The sequence below is a fragment of the Musa acuminata genome, chromosome BXJ3-4 (assembly GCF_036884655.1).
Source record: "Musa acuminata AAA Group cultivar baxijiao chromosome BXJ3-4, Cavendish_Baxijiao_AAA, whole genome shotgun sequence".
Lineage (NCBI taxonomy): Eukaryota > Viridiplantae > Streptophyta > Magnoliopsida > Zingiberales > Musaceae > Musa > Musa acuminata.
In genome coordinates this window covers 8,995,617-9,013,748 of record NC_088352.1, presented here as the reverse complement: position 1 = coordinate 9,013,748, position 18,132 = coordinate 8,995,617, and the positions used below count along the sequence as shown (strand labels likewise).

Here is an 18,132-nt window from a genome sequence, read left to right as displayed (position 1 = left end):
TTCGTGAAGTCATCAATCCCTTGCTCTCATGGAGGGACAACACTTGGTCGTGAAAGGGGCCAAGAAGGTGGAGCATGCGGAGACAAACTCCAAGTACCAAGACAAGGCTGAAGGGCAGAGGCTAAGGAACTTCATAAGACCGGTGTCAATGAACTTCTCATCAGAATAACTGAAAGTGAAGGACTTCGAGTCATGCAAGAGTGCACGACCAAGGAACGAAGCAGGTAGTAACCTGAATCTATGCAATGGGAATCATATCGGTTATTTCAATATCCCTCTCAAGTAACTTATGACCAAGATTATTTAGACAAATTGATCTCATTATCGTGATCTAATCACGATTTGATTTCTATTCCATAGATCCATGGATATCATAATATATTCAAACAATAGGGAATATAAAGTGATAAAATACCAAAATATAATAAGCAAAAAGATTGTATATCAAGTCACATGTACCATCACTCACGTGATTGTCTTATAGGGCACATATAACTAGCACTGTATACCCGTCCATATGATAGAGGTAGCTGGTCTCATAGCTACTTGTGTGGGGATGCTAGGGCTATAGTGTAAGTGTTTATTAGAGAATGAGTTCACTAATTGATTCGCTCATGGAATGCTGGATGGTTGATGATACCTTATTGTTAGACAACGATTTCATCGTCCCAGTGATATACATAGTCCTTAGACTTGAGATACTAAGGATGTCATATATGAGTACTCCACTCCTTGATACCAGACTTATAGGTTTGGAAGTTCTAGATCTAGCACAACCGGTCATTGGGAGTGATAACCAACTATACGAGAGCTATTGAGTGTCAATAGAGGATCATCTGCTCTCGATATCATGTGAGGAATATTGTGTGCATTCTTGCTTAGAAAAATCCTTGGCCAAGGTCATTTGGATTGAGAGACAAAGAGTTCTCCGAGAGAATCCGATTAGAGCGCGACTCAAGGAGAAACTATATAGGCTTGACAGCACCACGCCCGATATTCGGTCTCTAGGATATTAGATGGATGAGAGACTATAGGTACACGATAATTAATGATAGATAAGTCCAAAGTATTTAATCTCCCTATATTATTTGGGGACTACAACGCAGTGACCTAGTACGTCCGTAGTCAATGAGTCGAGTGAATTATTATGAAGATAATAATTTATTGAGCCAGAAGGAGTTCTGACAGGTATGACTCATAGTCAGCTCAATATTGAGCCTAAAGGGTCACACACATATGATAGGTGTTGCGATGAGTAGATGTTCAGATATGAGATATTCGTCAGAGCCCCTATTTTATTAGATATCCAATAAGCCCATGAATTATTAGATCCTATATATGAGATTCAATAAGAGCTAATAAGAGATTATTGGGTAGAGACTCACTAATCTAAGAGGCTTGGGTAGTTGTATGAAGATCCAATACTCAATAGGGTAGGATCCATTAGAGTTAAGTTGACAAGGGGTCTTTATAAATAAGAGAAAACCAATGGGTCATAGACTAGGATTTTTTGTTGTCACTTTCTATTCTCCTCTTCCCTTCTCCTTCTCAAACAACTAGTGTGGAGATTTGGGCAGTAAATTGAGGAGCATCTTCATAGCCCCTTCCATGTGAATCACCACTAGAGAGGAGGACACTTGACCTCCTTCATCCTCTCCTACAGATCTGTAGGATTTCAGAGATATATGATCTCACTAGGTAACACAATCTTTCATATACGTAGTTTTCAATTTTGTAAATTTTACATACTAATCTTCACATGATGACAAACACATTTAAAAAAAAAAAATTAAGGTTTTTGTTTTCTATTATTTCGTTGCACATGTGATGTCGCCCCTAGATTTTCCTAATGTGGTATCAGAGTCAGGTTATTTATGCGAAAGATTAATTTTGAACTGCGTGTATTATATTTTAGAAAAACTTTTGACGTCAAAATTGTTGACAAAAAGTCGAGAGAGGGCAGCAATTGTTGCTACCCTTGCAGGTTGGCCAAATGATACTTGCAACCTTGGCCGAGAGCTCCCAAGGGAGCTCTCTGCTTGGCCACCTATGTGCAGGTAGCCGACGACCAACAGTCGACTACCTGTGGCATGCAATTTTCGAGCCGCAGGTAAGCAATCGCATGAGCGACACCTGTGGGAGCCATTGTGCCCATGGGCAAAGGTGGCGCCCCCGCTGGTCGTCGTTGGCAGGGTGGTGGCGGTCGCAACATAACAAAGGGGAGGGCATTAGGTTTTTGGGTAAAAGACCATTTTACCCCTTAGAATTTTAGAAATTTTAAGAATTGTCCTTTTTGTCCAAATTATCAAAATACTCTTCATAATTCAAAAAATTCCCTGCATGTCTTAATTTTTAAAAAATATTAGTTAATTAAAAGGTTTAATTAACTATTATTATTTATCTAATAGTCTTATATAATGATATATACATGTGATGTATGATGTGGACGGATGATAATGGATCGTGTGATGCGATTATTATTATTATTATTATTGGGGTCTACGAGCCTCCAATTTATTTCTCATTTATTGTTGGGGTTGTGTGTCTATAATTATGTTGTAATTACATGATAAGGCACAATTGGAGCATGGAGGTTATAGCGAGACTTACGAGGCCGAGACGGACGATTGCGACGCATGGAGATGTGTTGAGATGTCGACGAAACTGAACCTCCAATTTCTTTCTCATATTCAAACCTTTACTCGTCGCAACTCTTACCATGTGTGTGATCCTCTAGGCTCAATATCGAACTAGTTGTGAGTCGTACCTGTTAGAACTCCTTTTAGCTCAGTGAATTATTATCTTCATAATAATTCACTCAACTCATCGACTTCGAACGTACTAGGCTATTACGCCGCAGTCCCTAGATGATACATGGGAATATGATCCTTTGGACCTATCTGTCCTTAGTTACCATATACATATAGTCCCTTATCCACCTAATATCTCATAGACTGAATATCGAGCATGATGCTATCAAGCCCAAACGGTTTCTCCTCGAGTCTCGCTCTAATCGAATTCTCTTAGAGAACATTTTCTCTCTCAATCTGAATGACCTTAGCTAAGGATTTGTCTAAGCAAGAACACATGAGATATTCCTCTTATGATACCGAGAGTGGATGATCCTCTATCGATACTCAATAGCCCTCGTAAGGTTGGCTACCACTCCTAATGACCGACTATACTAGATTTGAAACTTTCAAACCTATGAGTTCGATATCAAAGAATGAAGTACTCATACATGACATCCTTGATGTCTCAAGTCTAAGGACCAGGTACACACCACTAAGACGACGAAATAACTGTCTAACAATGAGATATTATCAATCATCCAATATTCCATAAGCAGATCAATCAGTGAACTCATTCTTTAATGAGCACCTGCACTATAGTCTTAGTGTCCCCACACGAGCAACTATGAGACCCATAACCTTCATCATATGGACGGGTATACGATACATTAGTCTATTCGGTTATCTCGATGTCCCTCTCGAATAACTTATATCTTGATCTCATCATGATCCGATTCTCATTGCATATATCTATATTTATACATCAAGCAATATAAAATAAAAAAATATCATAATAATAATAAGCAAAAAGATTGTGTTTTACACGCGCTATCACTCACGTGATTGGCTTGCAGGCCACTTATGACTAGCATGACACACTAGTCTATCTGGTCATCTCAATGTCCCTCTCGAGTAACTTATGATCGGGATTATTTATGGTTTATGTTTAAAGGTGAATCGGTCTCATTATCGTGATCTCATCACGATCCGATTCCCATTGTATAAATCCATGAATATCATAATATATGCAGCATGCAAGATAAAGTGATAAAATATCAAATAATATAATAAGTAAAAAGAATATGTACAATGTCACATATGTCATCACTCACGTGATTAGCTTGAAAGACACATACAATTAGTACATAGCCCCCATATATTGATGACCAAGGCTTTCATCCGATATAAAATTTGATGCACATAGAGAAGACTCACCTCTACGGTACCATAACATTCACTTCTTGAATCTATAACCCCTTTTTTCATCATATTATTCACTAAAGTGGAGCTCCCAATCATATGATCAAGTATTTGCGAGACTTCTCCCATGTTTGTTGCATTATCTCAAACTATTCCAATATGATATGTTACACCTTGTTACCTCTTGGTGACATCTTTATTGCATTTTGATCTTTGTGGGATGAACTTGGATTGCGATCTCTCCATATGAGGCCTTTGCCAGCACATCGCATGGCCTCTACCACATCGGATTATGTTCACTCTTTTGGAAAAAAAACCTTTGCCCACCCACTCTAGGGTCACACCCAGACGAAGCACAACTCTATGACAATTTGTTACATAGTAGATCTCGAAGTCCATTAACTTTGCTGAAATTGGTGCATCATTCTTTGGATCCTAGGCCTCTACTCCCTAACATAATCTCCTCTATGCATTGTTCCTTAACGATAACTTAAATGGCAGCACTATAACATATTCTTCAAGAGTACTCGCCTCTACGTCCTTTTGTCCTGTGCCAAGGCCTTCTAACCCCAACTTTACCTCCATAAGTTGAGTTGTCTTAGTTTCTCTGTCAAATGATTCACTGAGATAATGTGCATGTGCCTCGACTTTCGTCTTTGGCACTATGCAAAGTGAGTCTATTTTTTTAGAATGAAGGACCCATGAAATGACTTGATCTCACTCTTGCCTCTATAAGAATTCATGTCTTTAACTTTTGTCAAGAAAAGCTTTGTGTGTCTACTCCATGTTTTGTTTTTTATGTTGATTCCCTTCATGCAGCTTGGGCATTTCACCAAGTTTCACCCAAGTTGCTCCGCTCATTGGTTTGCATTGAGTTGATGGTGGCCTTCATGCCCACCATTCCACAAGTCAATCCTTCATTGAGTTCGATCTCCACATCGACTTTAAGTATGCCTTTGTTTGGTATTGTTTTAGGTCGCTCCCCCACTTGATCTCATAATGCATCTACCAATGCATTACCTCATGTGAGATTATACAATGCCTCCTTATCGCTCGCTCGATCCGTTGAGCTTTATGGAGTTGTTATCTTGAGGTATCATTCCTCAACATATGCGATTTGTTGCACATAATTCTTCCTTTGAAGAATCAAGACTTGTTCCTCTTGGATATATATCCCATTGGAGCAACTTTCCTATTCGCATCTTTTTCTCTAGAAGTTTCGGAGACCACCATCCCCTTGGGCTACTCTATCTTGATGAACAAACTATGCATTGTTCCGCCCCCGCGAACGTACTTGTTAGATTGCGACTCATCGCTAATACATCCCTCATTGCGCCTCTCAAGACTTAGCAACATGCTGAACTTATTACACACTTCAACCTCTTGTGGACGTATCTTTCTCATGGCAAATAGAAAGTTTCAGTGCTCTATGACGCTAAGTTTTGGTCACCTTAGGATAACCACCGACAGTCCATCATCCGTATAAAATCCCTTGCATGAGTATCGAATTATTTTGAGTGAGCAATTCCTTCATCTCTTTGAGCTTTGTACAACTCTTTTGGTCATTAGGCAATCCATCCTACTGTGCACAATCTTATCCTCTACCAAGCACTCCGTTGGCCTTAAACATCATTAAGTTTGGTTGCCAATATCGAACTGCAACTCGAACTCAACTATCTCAACCTTTATATGCTATGCATTCTTCCTAGCTTGTTTGTCCTCATGATGTCTCTTGCACAAAGGGTTGGTTATTCCTCTAAATGTTAATTTCGGAAGTCTGCTCCTTTGAACGACTCATTTCTTTATATCTTAATGCTCATTTCCCTCAAACGATCAAACATGCTAACTACCCTCAATGCAGCCCCGTTAGGTTTCTTACGTTTGCATGTCAAATGTTTCTAAGTATGCTTATCTCACTTTAATATCATCTATCATAAACTTAACTAGTTTTGCTTAAGTCATGCAACACTCTTGCATGTCCATATATAAATGATCAGCCTTCTCGAAATCTCTTATAGTCCCTTAAGGACCTATAAAAGAGAAAATATATTAGAAAAAATGTTTAACCCAAGATCCACAAATAGCTATTTCAACAAACACTTGATAAACAATACAAATTACAAACATGAACTTCGCAAGTTTTGAACGATCGCATGATAAAAGACCTAAGGTGGTCCGCCACGATCAAAAGTCCACAAAAGACACTGCTATGAAACAAGACAGCGAACCCACTCTAAACACTACCCCAAAAACTCATCCAACCATTGGTCACTTGGATAGCTTTTAGGTGTTGTACTAGTTAACACTTCGCACTACTCTACTGAGTTACAAAACCATCAAAATAACTATTAGATAATCTATTTCTAGATAATTTTATCTCTGACTATACATAGTATGTGTTTACAAATCTATAACGACCACAAAAGTCAACCAAAAGAAGATTGTCAAACTTACTCCAAACCCTCTGTGTAAAGCATGAATAAAAATCGAAAGATAAAAAAATATACTAACATTACATCAGACACTTTATTTATAATTTTATCCGTGACATTTGCTCTACACACTTACTATATAATCATGTTAAATTTCACTGATATAAATAGCTTCATATGTGAGGTTACAATTTTGTAAGCTTCTCCTTCAATCTCACAAGATAGGGTTTATAAAACATGCTAGTCTCATGGCAGCCCAATAACTCCATGTGGAATATGCAAGTTATGCATGAGCTATCACATACAGATAGATACAAAGCAGGAGGCCATTTTGTCAAATGTGGCAACTTACGAAAATTATAGCTTCCCGACAAAGACCATTTTGTCACATTTCACATGACTTTCAGAAAGCAATAGTAGCTTCAAATATGCAACTGCAGAACTTGGGTTTGAACATCTTTTGGAGCCAACCAGATTTTGTTCACTATGATCCAGTTTGACCTAAAGAACACTCGATAAGATGCAATGTGACAACAGTTGTCATCGAAAAACACGCAGGCAACTCTTTCTTGAGAGAATCCTAGCGAGCTGTAGAATCTTAACATAAGTACTCCAAGAATTGATGTCAACTTGGAAACTCAAGAAAATTTTGTATCAGATGGGCTTCCTTCCAAGACAGATTAATCCTTTTCTCATCAAGAGCTCCACAGAGCACCTCAATCTCTGATGCCACATCTACAACGAAGACCCGGGTCCTGCAAAATTAATACAGAAAATGAAAATGTCCCAAGTGAATAACAGAAATCTTTCAATATCAAAACTTCATGTATACTCACCATATTCTCTCTAAAGATCATTCCAGTTTCGTTGTTCTTCCTTCTGTTCAAGCACTTCTATGCAATCAAACATCAAAGGCAGGTTAACATGGACTCATCACCATCCAAGAAAGATCTGTTGGAACTCAACTAAAATAAACAGAACAGTCCAACCCCTGGCATGTTTAAGATTCACAAAGCTGTGTGTATGGTTCCGGTATCCATTTCATGAATCTGGATGAGAAATAATTATATTAGTGATCCTCGGTGATCAAATTCAACAACTCTGACCATTGCAGTTATTGTATAGTCATAATGAAGTGAAATGACCTAATTATGATGAGTCCAACTACATATACAGGAGACAAAGTGTGGTCTGATTATTCTCCGAGTTTAATGTGTCACTATTTGTCAAGAGAAGAACCTCCTGAAAACAAACTATGAGCTCCTGGAATTATTGAAATTGATTACCAAGTAGCTTGAATTTACTCCACAACAAGATAAAGAAAGCAACTAGCATATATGGGCTTAATGCAAATGACACAGAAGGCCAAATTTTTACCTGCATCTAAGATGTTAATCATAATTAGACATCAATTACATTCATCAACATAATGGAATGGATGATCCTACTGAAACCATTTTCACAAGGAAACATATTTAAGTCAGCTGGCAAAAGAGAAGTAATTCTATTAATTCTGAGAGCATTTACTTGGCAGCTGATACTATTTAACAAATTATGATATAAACAGAGAAAGGAGTTCATCCTAATTTTTCCAACTTGCTTCAAATTATGCGAAAAATAGCAAGTATCTCCAGACAATTAAGAATACAGTAAACACTAGAACATATAGATTAAGAAGAAATTTAGAAACAAACAAGAGAGTACAAGCTGTAAAGTCCAATCTGAAAGGGAGTTTGACTTGTAACTCCAAATATGTCAAGTTCACATAATCTGAGCAAGCTATTAGAGTTTTAAGTTGATTTGGAAGATTGGTCTACTCACATGTTTTTCTTTTTTGTTGTTTCCTATTTAAAGCCATTTCAAGTAAATTAACCTTGGACAAACCAGCACTCAACTCAGCTCTTCGAGCAGTTTGACAGAAACTAAAACTATGCATCAGTATACTTTGCAACTTGAACCAATTAAGTAATTACTATATCAGTACACTTCTTGACTTGAACCAATTAAGTCATATGAAGGTTTTAAGCATATGTATAATGTTTAAAGTTGTATTTTCATTACTTGAAACATGTGAGTGCACATTAAATTATTATGTGATACCATAAAGACTTGCCACACATTTGGTACTTGGTCTTGAATGATTTCAGGACCCAGACTTCCAGTGCTAGTTACGCTACCGCATACCTTTGAATAGATAATTACAAGTCGTACATACAAAAGGACCCAAATCTCGATCTAGTGTTGATATCGGTCCGGGTCTAGTTCTGATATCAGTCGACAGCTGAACCAGTACTCTATTGGTACAACTGACATACCAATACTCGGTATAGATTGGTAACCCAGAAGAGGAAGAAAAGAGGAGGTGATGGCAGAGAAATCGACATTTCAATGAGAGGTGAAAGAGGAAGAGGATGCGACTTTTACAAGGAAAGAGATGGTGACGGTGATGGGCCAGGTGAAGGAGGAGGCAATTGCAAGGCAGCGGAGAGGAGGAATAGGCAGAGGAGGGAATAGTGACTTAATAACATATCAAAAAAATACCATCCGGTACCCAAGTTTTAATAATTAAAACTAGGCGATATGCCTAATAAGATAACCATACCAGTCGGTAAGTCCAATATGAACCAAATCTAGGTGACAACTGGTGGACCACATACCAGTCCAAGGTCAAACCAGTAGATACAGTCCTGTATTAACTGGTACAACAGGTTTTCTAAACCTTGGTACATACAACATCTAAAATTCTGCCTAAAAGTCGAACACTGAAACTTTACAGAATAATGTTCAAAATATAGCCTGTGCAAATTTTCAGTATGTTTTTTCCCCTTCAAGGATATTACTAATTTCTTTCTTTTGTTCCTTAAAAACATTTTTGTGGGAATGGAATCCTGAAATAATGAATAATACTCCCAATATTGACAAAACTGCTGGAAGGATAATCCAAAATACAGGTCAAAATGGGAACAGGAACCAGTTGTTATACCACAGGTATGAAAAACCACAATCACTGCCATGCCAAATTTGTGCCTTCCATGGTAACACAAGAATGCCATAATAACCAGCACTTGGATAACTTTGAAAAAGCACCATAATATGAAAGGAAATATTTGTCTACTAAACAGAATAATCCTTATGAAAAATTCAGTAAGTGTGATTTGGCTTGTTTGACACTTGCTAATTTTGTAAGTTCCGGTATCTTCTGCCTTGTATGCTGTACTCATAATTATGTGAGATATCATACCAACATTGATACCATAGAAGAAAGTTTTAACATGAAAAGTTAAAAAAGAACATCAACTATAGTTTTTAGGTTACCATTTGTCCATAATGCTTGGTGAAAATATAAGAAACTCGAGCCCACTTGACTGTACTACAGATGAATTTACATAATAGCCAACCATATAGCAAAACCTGAGACATTAAAATTACCAGATAAGTTTGATTGAAAGAGAACCCTTGATATAAAGTATTAGCTAGGCACAGAAAATTTTAAGTTCAAGAACTGACCTTCGCCACGGAGCTATATTTAGAAACTTTCTATCTGATTTTCAGACCAAAAGGTGCTAACCTATCATCCTTGATTTTTTCCCATCGAAGCCTCTTCGTAATATTCGTGTCCCGTTGAGACAACCTGCAAAGCTGTTCCTTCAACAAGCCATGCTGTGAGCTCTGGCTGATGTTCAAGGTGGTTAAGTGGATGCAGACTTCCATCATCCATTTGGACACCATAGACAAATGGGAGCTTAAATGTAAGAAAGCTTTCTGGTGGAAGAATGACTTGACAGTCAAGGCTAAATTGTGATTGCTGCTCACGGTTTTGAATAGATGGAGGTAGACAAGAGTCCTATAGTACATTAATGTTCAACAAATTGTCAGTATACAAAATAAAGATAACGGGCATTTTTTAACTTGAACAGGCAACAACATGCAATAAGACTTCAAAATCTTGTAGTAAAATTATAACATCTAAAAAATCATTCAACTGTACACAAGTGATCATCCTAAAGAATCCATATGCATTTCTTTGTAAGAAACTGGTTAATTGTAAACTTTTGTCAAAAACCCCTTATGGTAAAGTATCAAACTTCAAATATTGTCCACATAATGGAAAAGAATTGGGTACTTATGACCTAAAAATTAACACTGGGAACTAGGAAGGCACCATTACTTACCTCGAATTGTATTACTGGGCATGTTGCTAAAACAGTAGGGAGCGGCGGTGTCACCTACATAACAAAAAAAAATGTTAAAGGGGGCAGGTTTATAATTTCATACAATGAGTAGATACTCTATATATAAGAGATAAGAGATTCTTTGTAGGAAAACTTTCTAAGTCTAAGTATTTGACAACATGTTTTGGAATCATCCAGTAATGTATAATCATAGTTGATAATTTGATATCACCATTCTTAATTTCCATGTCATCAGGAAATCTAGCGAATCAGGAACAGTTAAGCATCAGCACTGCAAGCAGAAAATTCCAATGACCAGATTCCAGTAAGATCTACTAGTATATGCCATAGATCTAACATATCATTAATGCTATGAGATCAAAAATCATAATCACCTTAAGATATGTTTAACTTTGTCACCTTTTGTGGTTTTATCATTTATGATTAGCATAAGGTTTAAGATGGTCATGCACCTGGCCTTTCTTTACCAAGCTGTAACAAATTTTATAGAATGACTTACTGAACTTCTGACGCTATCCCTAGTATGCATCAACCATGCTATGAACTAAAGAGGTACTGATACCTGTTGAGGCTTATCATCATCAATTGTAAGATTAAAAAAACAAATTTCTTATCTCATTAACCACTAACTTATTCCAGTTGATGAGAGATTGTTGTTCACTGCAACCTATGGGCGGAGTGAAGTCACATACAAAGAACAAATATTTCTATTGTTGTGCCTTATGGGATCCTTTCTTTTCAACATGATATATTGATATATATCCTATCATGTTGTATTAGTGTCCTATATCCATATCTATCATTCCTAGCCAACTAATCTTAGAGCCTAACAACAATTCTTGGGATCTTGGCTAATTCTAACCAAAACCAGATCAATCCTAGTCTACCTAGATTGTCAAATTCCGGTCAACAGTTCAATACCAATGGAAAACCTGATTTCATCCTTTTGAAACCTACTAGCGCTTTAGATCAATGTTATTAAGAGGTGCTCACCTAGGCACCCGATCGAGGCGACACAAGGCCCAAGTGCCTTCAGTTTGGTTCAAGTGAGCGATTGAGTTGGCTGCGGTGCCTGAGTTAAACCACAAATGGGTTCGAACAAGAATGACTTGGCCGAACCAATTCAGCCAACTAAAACCTCTCTCTAATTCTGACCAAAACTTCATCATCTCTGCTGCCCTCCACCGCGGCCACGATCTCCCCTACTTCCTCCGCTAACTGCTCATTGGAACAAGGCAGTCGGTGACCGGAAATTGGCATTCGTGCACAAGGTGGCCCTCAAGCAATGCCTTCCCTTCTGAGCCTCCTCGACAGCCCCATCCCCCGCCTCCTCCATGCTTCCCCCCTCTCCTTCCCTCCCACTGTCACTTTCCCTCTTTCTCCACCATCGACCATTGCTGAGTCTCCCCGACAGCCCCCCTCTCCCTTCCGCATCCCCCTCCTCCGCAGAGCCTCTCTTATAGCCCCCCTCACCCTTCCTCCTCCGTGCTTCTTCTCCTCTCCTTCCATCCCGCTATCCCCTCCGTCCTTCTCCACCTATGTTGTCGCCCAGCCTCCCCGACAAACCCCCTCCCCCTCCATCCCTCCCTGAAAGCTCGTCACAACCGATAACCCCCCTTAGGATGTCCCCACCCTTTCACTCGGGTCTCGCCTCTTTATCTTTCTCCTCCGCTATCACCCCAGCCAAGCCTCCCCGTACCCCGACAAACCCTCCTCCCTCCTCCACCACCATCACCTCCTCCTCCCCGATAGCTCCCCTACCAATCAACAATTTATTTATATTTCTCTCCTAAAATCCTGACCACCAATATCTTTTTTGGTTACTATAGCAAGACTCTAGAATGTTACATGAAATATATGATGAATGAACTGAACTAATTGGTAATGATGCTTTTATGTCCTTTTAAGTTTTTTGCAAATGATACTTTGTATGATAGATGGAATAGAAAGTCCAGTGTGTAGAAAGGCAAATGCAACAATCAAGCATTTGCCTATAGCTGTACAGCACTAGCATGAACATATGTCCTTAATTATATTTTAGTGATCATATGGAATACTAAGCATTTGCAAATGATTTTTTAGTGATCATATTTTTCCTTTAAATTTTTTATAATTTCAATATTTGCAAGTGCCTCACTATGCTCGGGTGAGCATGTAGCACCTTGTGCATTTTGACACCTCAGTGCCTTTTAGCAATTTGTAGCCAGATGTTACGCACTTATGTTATGCCTCACCAAACTATCTAATTAGATTGGCCTTCTTAGTTCTGTTCAGACATTGAAGCTAGTTCCACACAAGGCTCTCGTCCCTTCTTTGCTAGATCATCCATGACAAACTCATCAGCAGATTCAGCTCCCTCAGAGATATCTGCTACCTTAGAAATAAGTGACTATAAGGCCCTTGCGGCACAGTAGTCAACCTTGGTCCCAGGTGGAAATCCAATCCTTTCAATGGTAAGGGCAACCTAGCACCTTTGACTACACTACTTTAGATGGTAACTAAAGCTTATCATTCATATCAAGCAAATTTATGATATGCAGAAAAGAAATTCCCTTATTTATTGCATGGGTATATGGAACTTGCGCCCTAAATTAGTTCTAAGTTCGTCAAAACATCGTAGCTACAAAGCCATGTGAATTAGTAAGTCAACCATATTCAACTGAGATTTGACCACCTTAAAATCCAAAAGAAACAACTGAAAGAATAATATTCATTCAACAGAATGAATAAGATATCAAGATAGAATGGATACTTACCAGAAAAATGCGCTGAAGTTGTGATGTTGTACCTGCAAATTTAATCTTTTGATCCTTTCTTGTTAAATTCCTACAATAAGGGCAGTTCATATGTAGCGGTAACTTTCTGTTCAAAAGAGAAAATGCAGATCCACCATCATCAAGCCTAACATGTAAAATATTTCTGTCAAGCTTTTGCTCATAGCCTGCAGGTAATGGAAGTCCATTAACAGGCTCAAACCATTCAGCGCCATATCTGGATAATAGTGTGATTCTACCTTGCTGTTCATTATATTTAGCTGATGTTTCCATGGACTTTTGAGTTTTCTTCATGTTATTTACAGTGGTAGTTGTTCCAGATAAGTTTTCTGGAACTTTCTCATACAAACCAGTCTTAGTATCTGAATTTTGACCAGAATCATCAGCAGAGGAATGCAATTTATCTGCCAAAGAATATGAAGACTCAAGCTCTTTCAGGTGCTCTGGGGATATCAGAAACCGGTGACCGAAGGAGCACTCATGTTCAAATCCAACATACACGATGACTTGCTTTGAATGATTATCCTTTGGAATTTTTTCACCACCAATATTTACTGGCACTATGTTGCTCCCTATCTGCAAAACAGGGTTGCCTTCAGTTTGGCCTTTAGTACCTGATCTGGTCATGCTTTCATGTGAGAACATATGTTCAGCTTTTTGAGGTCCTTCATAATTAACAGCTACAGAAACTCGATGCCCATTTTGATGGGGCACACCGAATTTTCTCACAATTTTTTCTGTGTTTTCTTTTGGCAGTTTTTTCTGCTGAAGACTTGGAAATGGATCTACACTATTATTACTAGCAACAACTTCAGAGAAAGGCTTCTTCATAGGAAAAGATGGAAGACCCTTCCCAAAGCTAATACTTGAGTCCTCAAGGGGCACCGCCTCCGATTTCTTTCTAAAATTTTCAGATGCTCCAGACTTAGTTTCCCTCTGCAACTGACCAGCACCAGTTTTCTTTACGTCATCATCTAAAACAGGCGAAAGCTTACATTCTGGAGTTGAATTTGCAAAAGAAGACTTGCCCACTGTATTAAAAAGCAAGCAATTTGCTCCCTTTTGTTTCTCAAGAGAAATTGTCCACTTAAGCAAGTACTTTTCAGTGGAGGAGAATCCAGTTTGAAGCAAGCCCTTTGATGGTTTATAATATCTTGCTCCAGCTATGCGCATCAAACGCCATGAGTTCTCAGAAAGAGGTCTTACATGACTTCCTCTAGGTAATATAAGAGTTGGAAGGAGATCTTCACAATTCGCAAAGCAACTGAAAGTTATGTTTGCACTCTCAAAATCAAAAGGATCATCACGAAATTTTCTTGATCGGCCGCAAGCACAGGCATGAAGAAAAACATATCCGCTGGAGTGTTGTTTTTTGTCATCATGTATCTGGTGCATGCATGGCTTTCCTGTAAGACTAACAGCATCACAGAGTTGTCTTCCTGATTCCCATATTGTCGTGCACTCCTCTTCCAGCTTCCTTGAAAATTTTTGCATGGCTGGTCCTTTAACCATGGAATTGAAAAAGTGCAAAGCCCTCTCCAAATGGGCCTTATGCAAAGAAGTTGGATAAAAAGGAGGTAACTCATTTAGGTATACTTTCTTAGCAGCTGGGAGAGCTCTTTGACACCAAGAAATAGAAAACTTCAAGTTCAGGTCCTTGCTACTTTCCAGACAAGATATAGCTGCTTCAATAGATTTAGCATCTTCAAGAGAAATTTGTTGATCCTGCATCTCATTGGCATGTTTTTCAAGGAATGATCTCTTAACTTTTCCATCTTCATCTAGAAAGCTGTCTTCAACAGAAAGCAATGAATCAAGGATCAGAATACTAAGAGACAACCAGCGTTCCAGACTTGGGAGTTCAGGAGCACTAACAGGCTTCCCAGCTGCAGCTGATGCTGCTGCAGCTGCTGCTGCTGCTGCTACCATTCCCACACCAACTACTGAACCACTACTCGCGCTACCTGGTAACCCTCCTCTGCCTCTTAAAGCGTCAACCTGCCTGTACAGAAAATCCTTGATTGACTGAATATCCTCATTATTCAAATTCTGGCAATGGTTTTCAAGAGAGAACACATCAATTGCACGTTTTGAATTTAATGCATCCTCAATAAGCCCTGTCATAAAATCAAGTGATTCACCTCTTTGGATCATAGACCTATCTACCAGTGAAACAATCCTTGATGCATCAAGCAAAAACAAGGGCAGGTTACTCAGACTACCGGCACCTCTTGGACCAAGATTACTGTGTTCTGTGCCAACCAATGTTCGGCATTTCTTTATCAAAAATCTGACTTGTGACTCCAGTGATGATTGCAACTTTTTCTTGAAACTACCTTCATTTTTACTAGCCGGGTGTGTTAGCACTACCACAGGACCAGAACCTTTTACGCTTAAACCAGGCTTCGACGGTCCACCTACGCTTGTAAGCTGAGTAAGAGACATTGCATCACCAGAATCCTCAGCACTGGGGGAAGGATTGGACCCATCAAATAGGTCATCAACAAAAACAAAGAGAATGACAGGAGTACACTGGCCTGGAAGCACAGATGAATTACTCCCTGAACCCGACATTAAAGAGATGGATGAACCATGGCGATTTGAGGCTCCACTACGTCGGCTGGGAGGAGATATGGAAGTGACTCTAGCTGCATTGGGAAGCAAGATGGCTGAAGTGGTTTTAGATAATGTCGGTGCAATTTTGGATCTTACAAAAGGGGCTAAAGCATGCTTTGCATTTTGCAGCATCCGGAACCTTTTTAAGATCTGGGTATCAAATCGGGCACCATCTTGAAGAAATATAATCACATGACAGACCTGATTTGAATTAAGAGAATTAAATTAGAATTGCAGCTAAAACTGTTAGCAAAATCACAACTTGAAAGACCCCGTCATTTTCGTAATCATGAGTTGTACAAGCATTGCAAAGAAAAATGCAACATATACAAGTTTTTAATCCAAATTCCACTAACTTAGACTTCCATGAAACCAAGAAAACCTAAACTCAGTCTTGTATCCAAAAAACAACAATAAATTCGTAGCACTTTCTGTTAGTGGTTGGAGTTATATTTCACTTCATAGAATCCAATACAAGCCAAATCTGTAATCCTGGTCTCATATAATCTCCACCAAATCAACAAATAAATCAAACCGTAAACAGATCAACCCATATTTCCGCTGCCGATACCTGTTTGGATTGATAGGAGAAGGCAATCAAATAGCAGATGTCCTAAACAATCAAACGGAAAAGTGACAACCAAACGAGAACCTAAAAACTCACGGAGAACATGAACAGCATCCCCCGGAGATCATCGGCATCACAGGTTTCCAAAGCCGAAACCGACCTATACCCCTCGTCATCTGTTCTAGAGGAGCACAGCAGCGAAAACGGCGACAAAGACGACGATAACTGGAGGAAGACCACCCCTTTCTCTTTCTCAAAGTGAAAACTGATCCTGCGGCGGCGGAACCACTCCTCCACCTTCCCGCTTGACTCGGACCGAGAAGCGAAGAGATCCTTGTCGAGGTTTCCGCAGCCGAAGACGTTCGCGTCGAGGATCCTGTTGATCAGATGGGTAGCGTCGGTGCTTGGCCTACTGCCGAGGAAGCCTACGACCACGACGCCTTCGGGATTAGAAGGAGAAGGAGAAGGAGATGGAGGACGAAGAGGAGAGGAAGAAGGGTTGCTGACGGAGATGCTGGCGGCGGCGGGGGCAGCGGTGGGGACGGGGCCAACGGAGGTGGAAGAGGAAGCAGGAGAGGTGGAGGATGCAGTTGGAGGTGGGGTACGGACGAGGACGCGGATGGAGGGGGAGGAGGAGGAGTTGGGGTGCGCCATCGGCGGGCGGCGCGGGCGTGGGATAGTACAACGGGCGGCGGCGATGACCAACTCTTTATCTCTCTCTCTCTCTCTCTCTCTCTTTTTCGGGCGACACTGTACACAGAATTCACATGGTTGGGTCCGTTTGGGCTCGGGACGGAGTCAGATGATACCTATATAACAAATAATTTATTTTTTTAATCATAAAACTGTTTAATATATATATATATATTCGAATCATAAATTTCTTATTTTTAATTAAAAAGAACTAAATATAAAAAAATTATTTTTAAATTTTAAAAATAGATATATATATATATATATAACTTTAATAAGTATAATGATATAAATTATATAAATAAATTATAATTTTTTAATCAAACTAAAATAGTATTATTATTTTATTTTTATTATATTTAATCGGTTTGAAATCAAAACCACTAATATGGAATCGGAATCGTCAGTAAATTAGAAATCGAAATCGTACCGCTCATCATCGATTCTGATTTTATTTGAGACCGTGGAACCGTTAGATCGATTTGATTTTGGTTAAAATTGAAGCAGCATCAGAATTATTTTGGAGCGAAACAACGCGGCAAAGTATGGCGTTAGCTCTTGAGAATCCAATTGAGCCACCCATTTGCTTGGCCCTATTGAGGTATGCAAGAATGGCAAAAGCCTCCTCTTCGACGGGAGAGTGCAAGGATCAAAGTTTAGCAGTGACAGTCATTGAATTGATAGTTCACCTTAGATTGAATCGTACTCAGAAGAATGCAAGCGAAGAAGATAACACATACGGCAGCGATCCAATCAGCTATAGGCAGTCCACTCACTCTATGACAATCAGCTTGCCAAGAATCCCTCCCGAGTGGGTAATGCTTTGGATTACCATTTTGGTATTGCTTCTTCTTACTATCGTGT

At 39.2% G+C, this 18,132-nt stretch overlaps 1 protein-coding gene across 3 annotated transcripts; it reads right to left on the bottom strand.

The window, feature by feature from the left end:
• Positions 1–6,494: 6,494 nt before the first annotated feature.
• On the bottom strand, positions 6,495–17,352 carry LOC135636639 (uncharacterized). Of its 3 annotated transcripts, none has more exons than XM_065148513.1 (8): positions 16,672–17,352; positions 13,374–16,208; positions 10,597–10,650; positions 9,932–10,268; positions 9,740–9,835; positions 7,570–7,687; positions 7,261–7,473; positions 6,495–7,179 (listed from the first exon to the last, which is right to left on the bottom strand). In XM_065148513.1, the coding sequence occupies exons 1-4, from the start codon at positions 17,227–17,229 to the stop codon at positions 9,996–9,998; spliced, it is 3,720 nt and encodes a 1,239-aa protein (XP_065004585.1). In that variant the 5' UTR covers positions 17,230–17,352; the 3' UTR covers positions 6,495–7,179; positions 7,261–7,473; positions 7,570–7,687; positions 9,740–9,835; positions 9,932–9,995. The 3 variants fall into 3 exon arrangements, with proteins under 3 accessions (XP_065004585.1, XP_065004586.1, XP_065004584.1); XM_065148514.1 differs by having other exon boundaries at positions 7,570–7,666; XM_065148512.1 differs by lacking the exon at positions 7,570–7,687.
• Between the last annotated feature and the right edge of the window lie 780 nt (positions 17,353–18,132).

Bases quoted from the DNA above. Each gene is read 5' to 3' on its own strand.
- LOC135636639 (XM_065148513.1), bottom strand. From the start codon at position 17,229: ATGGCGCACCCCAACTCCTCCTCCTCCCCCTCCATCCGCGTCCTCGTC. The intron at 16,209-16,671 runs GTGAGTTTTTAG...AATTCAAATCAG, and splicing joins GGATGCTGTTCATGTTCTCC to GTCTGTCATGTGATTATATT. The intron at 10,269-10,596 runs GTAAGTAATGGT...AATGTACTATAG, and splicing joins GCCCAGTAATACAATTCGAG to GACTCTTGTCTACCTCCATC.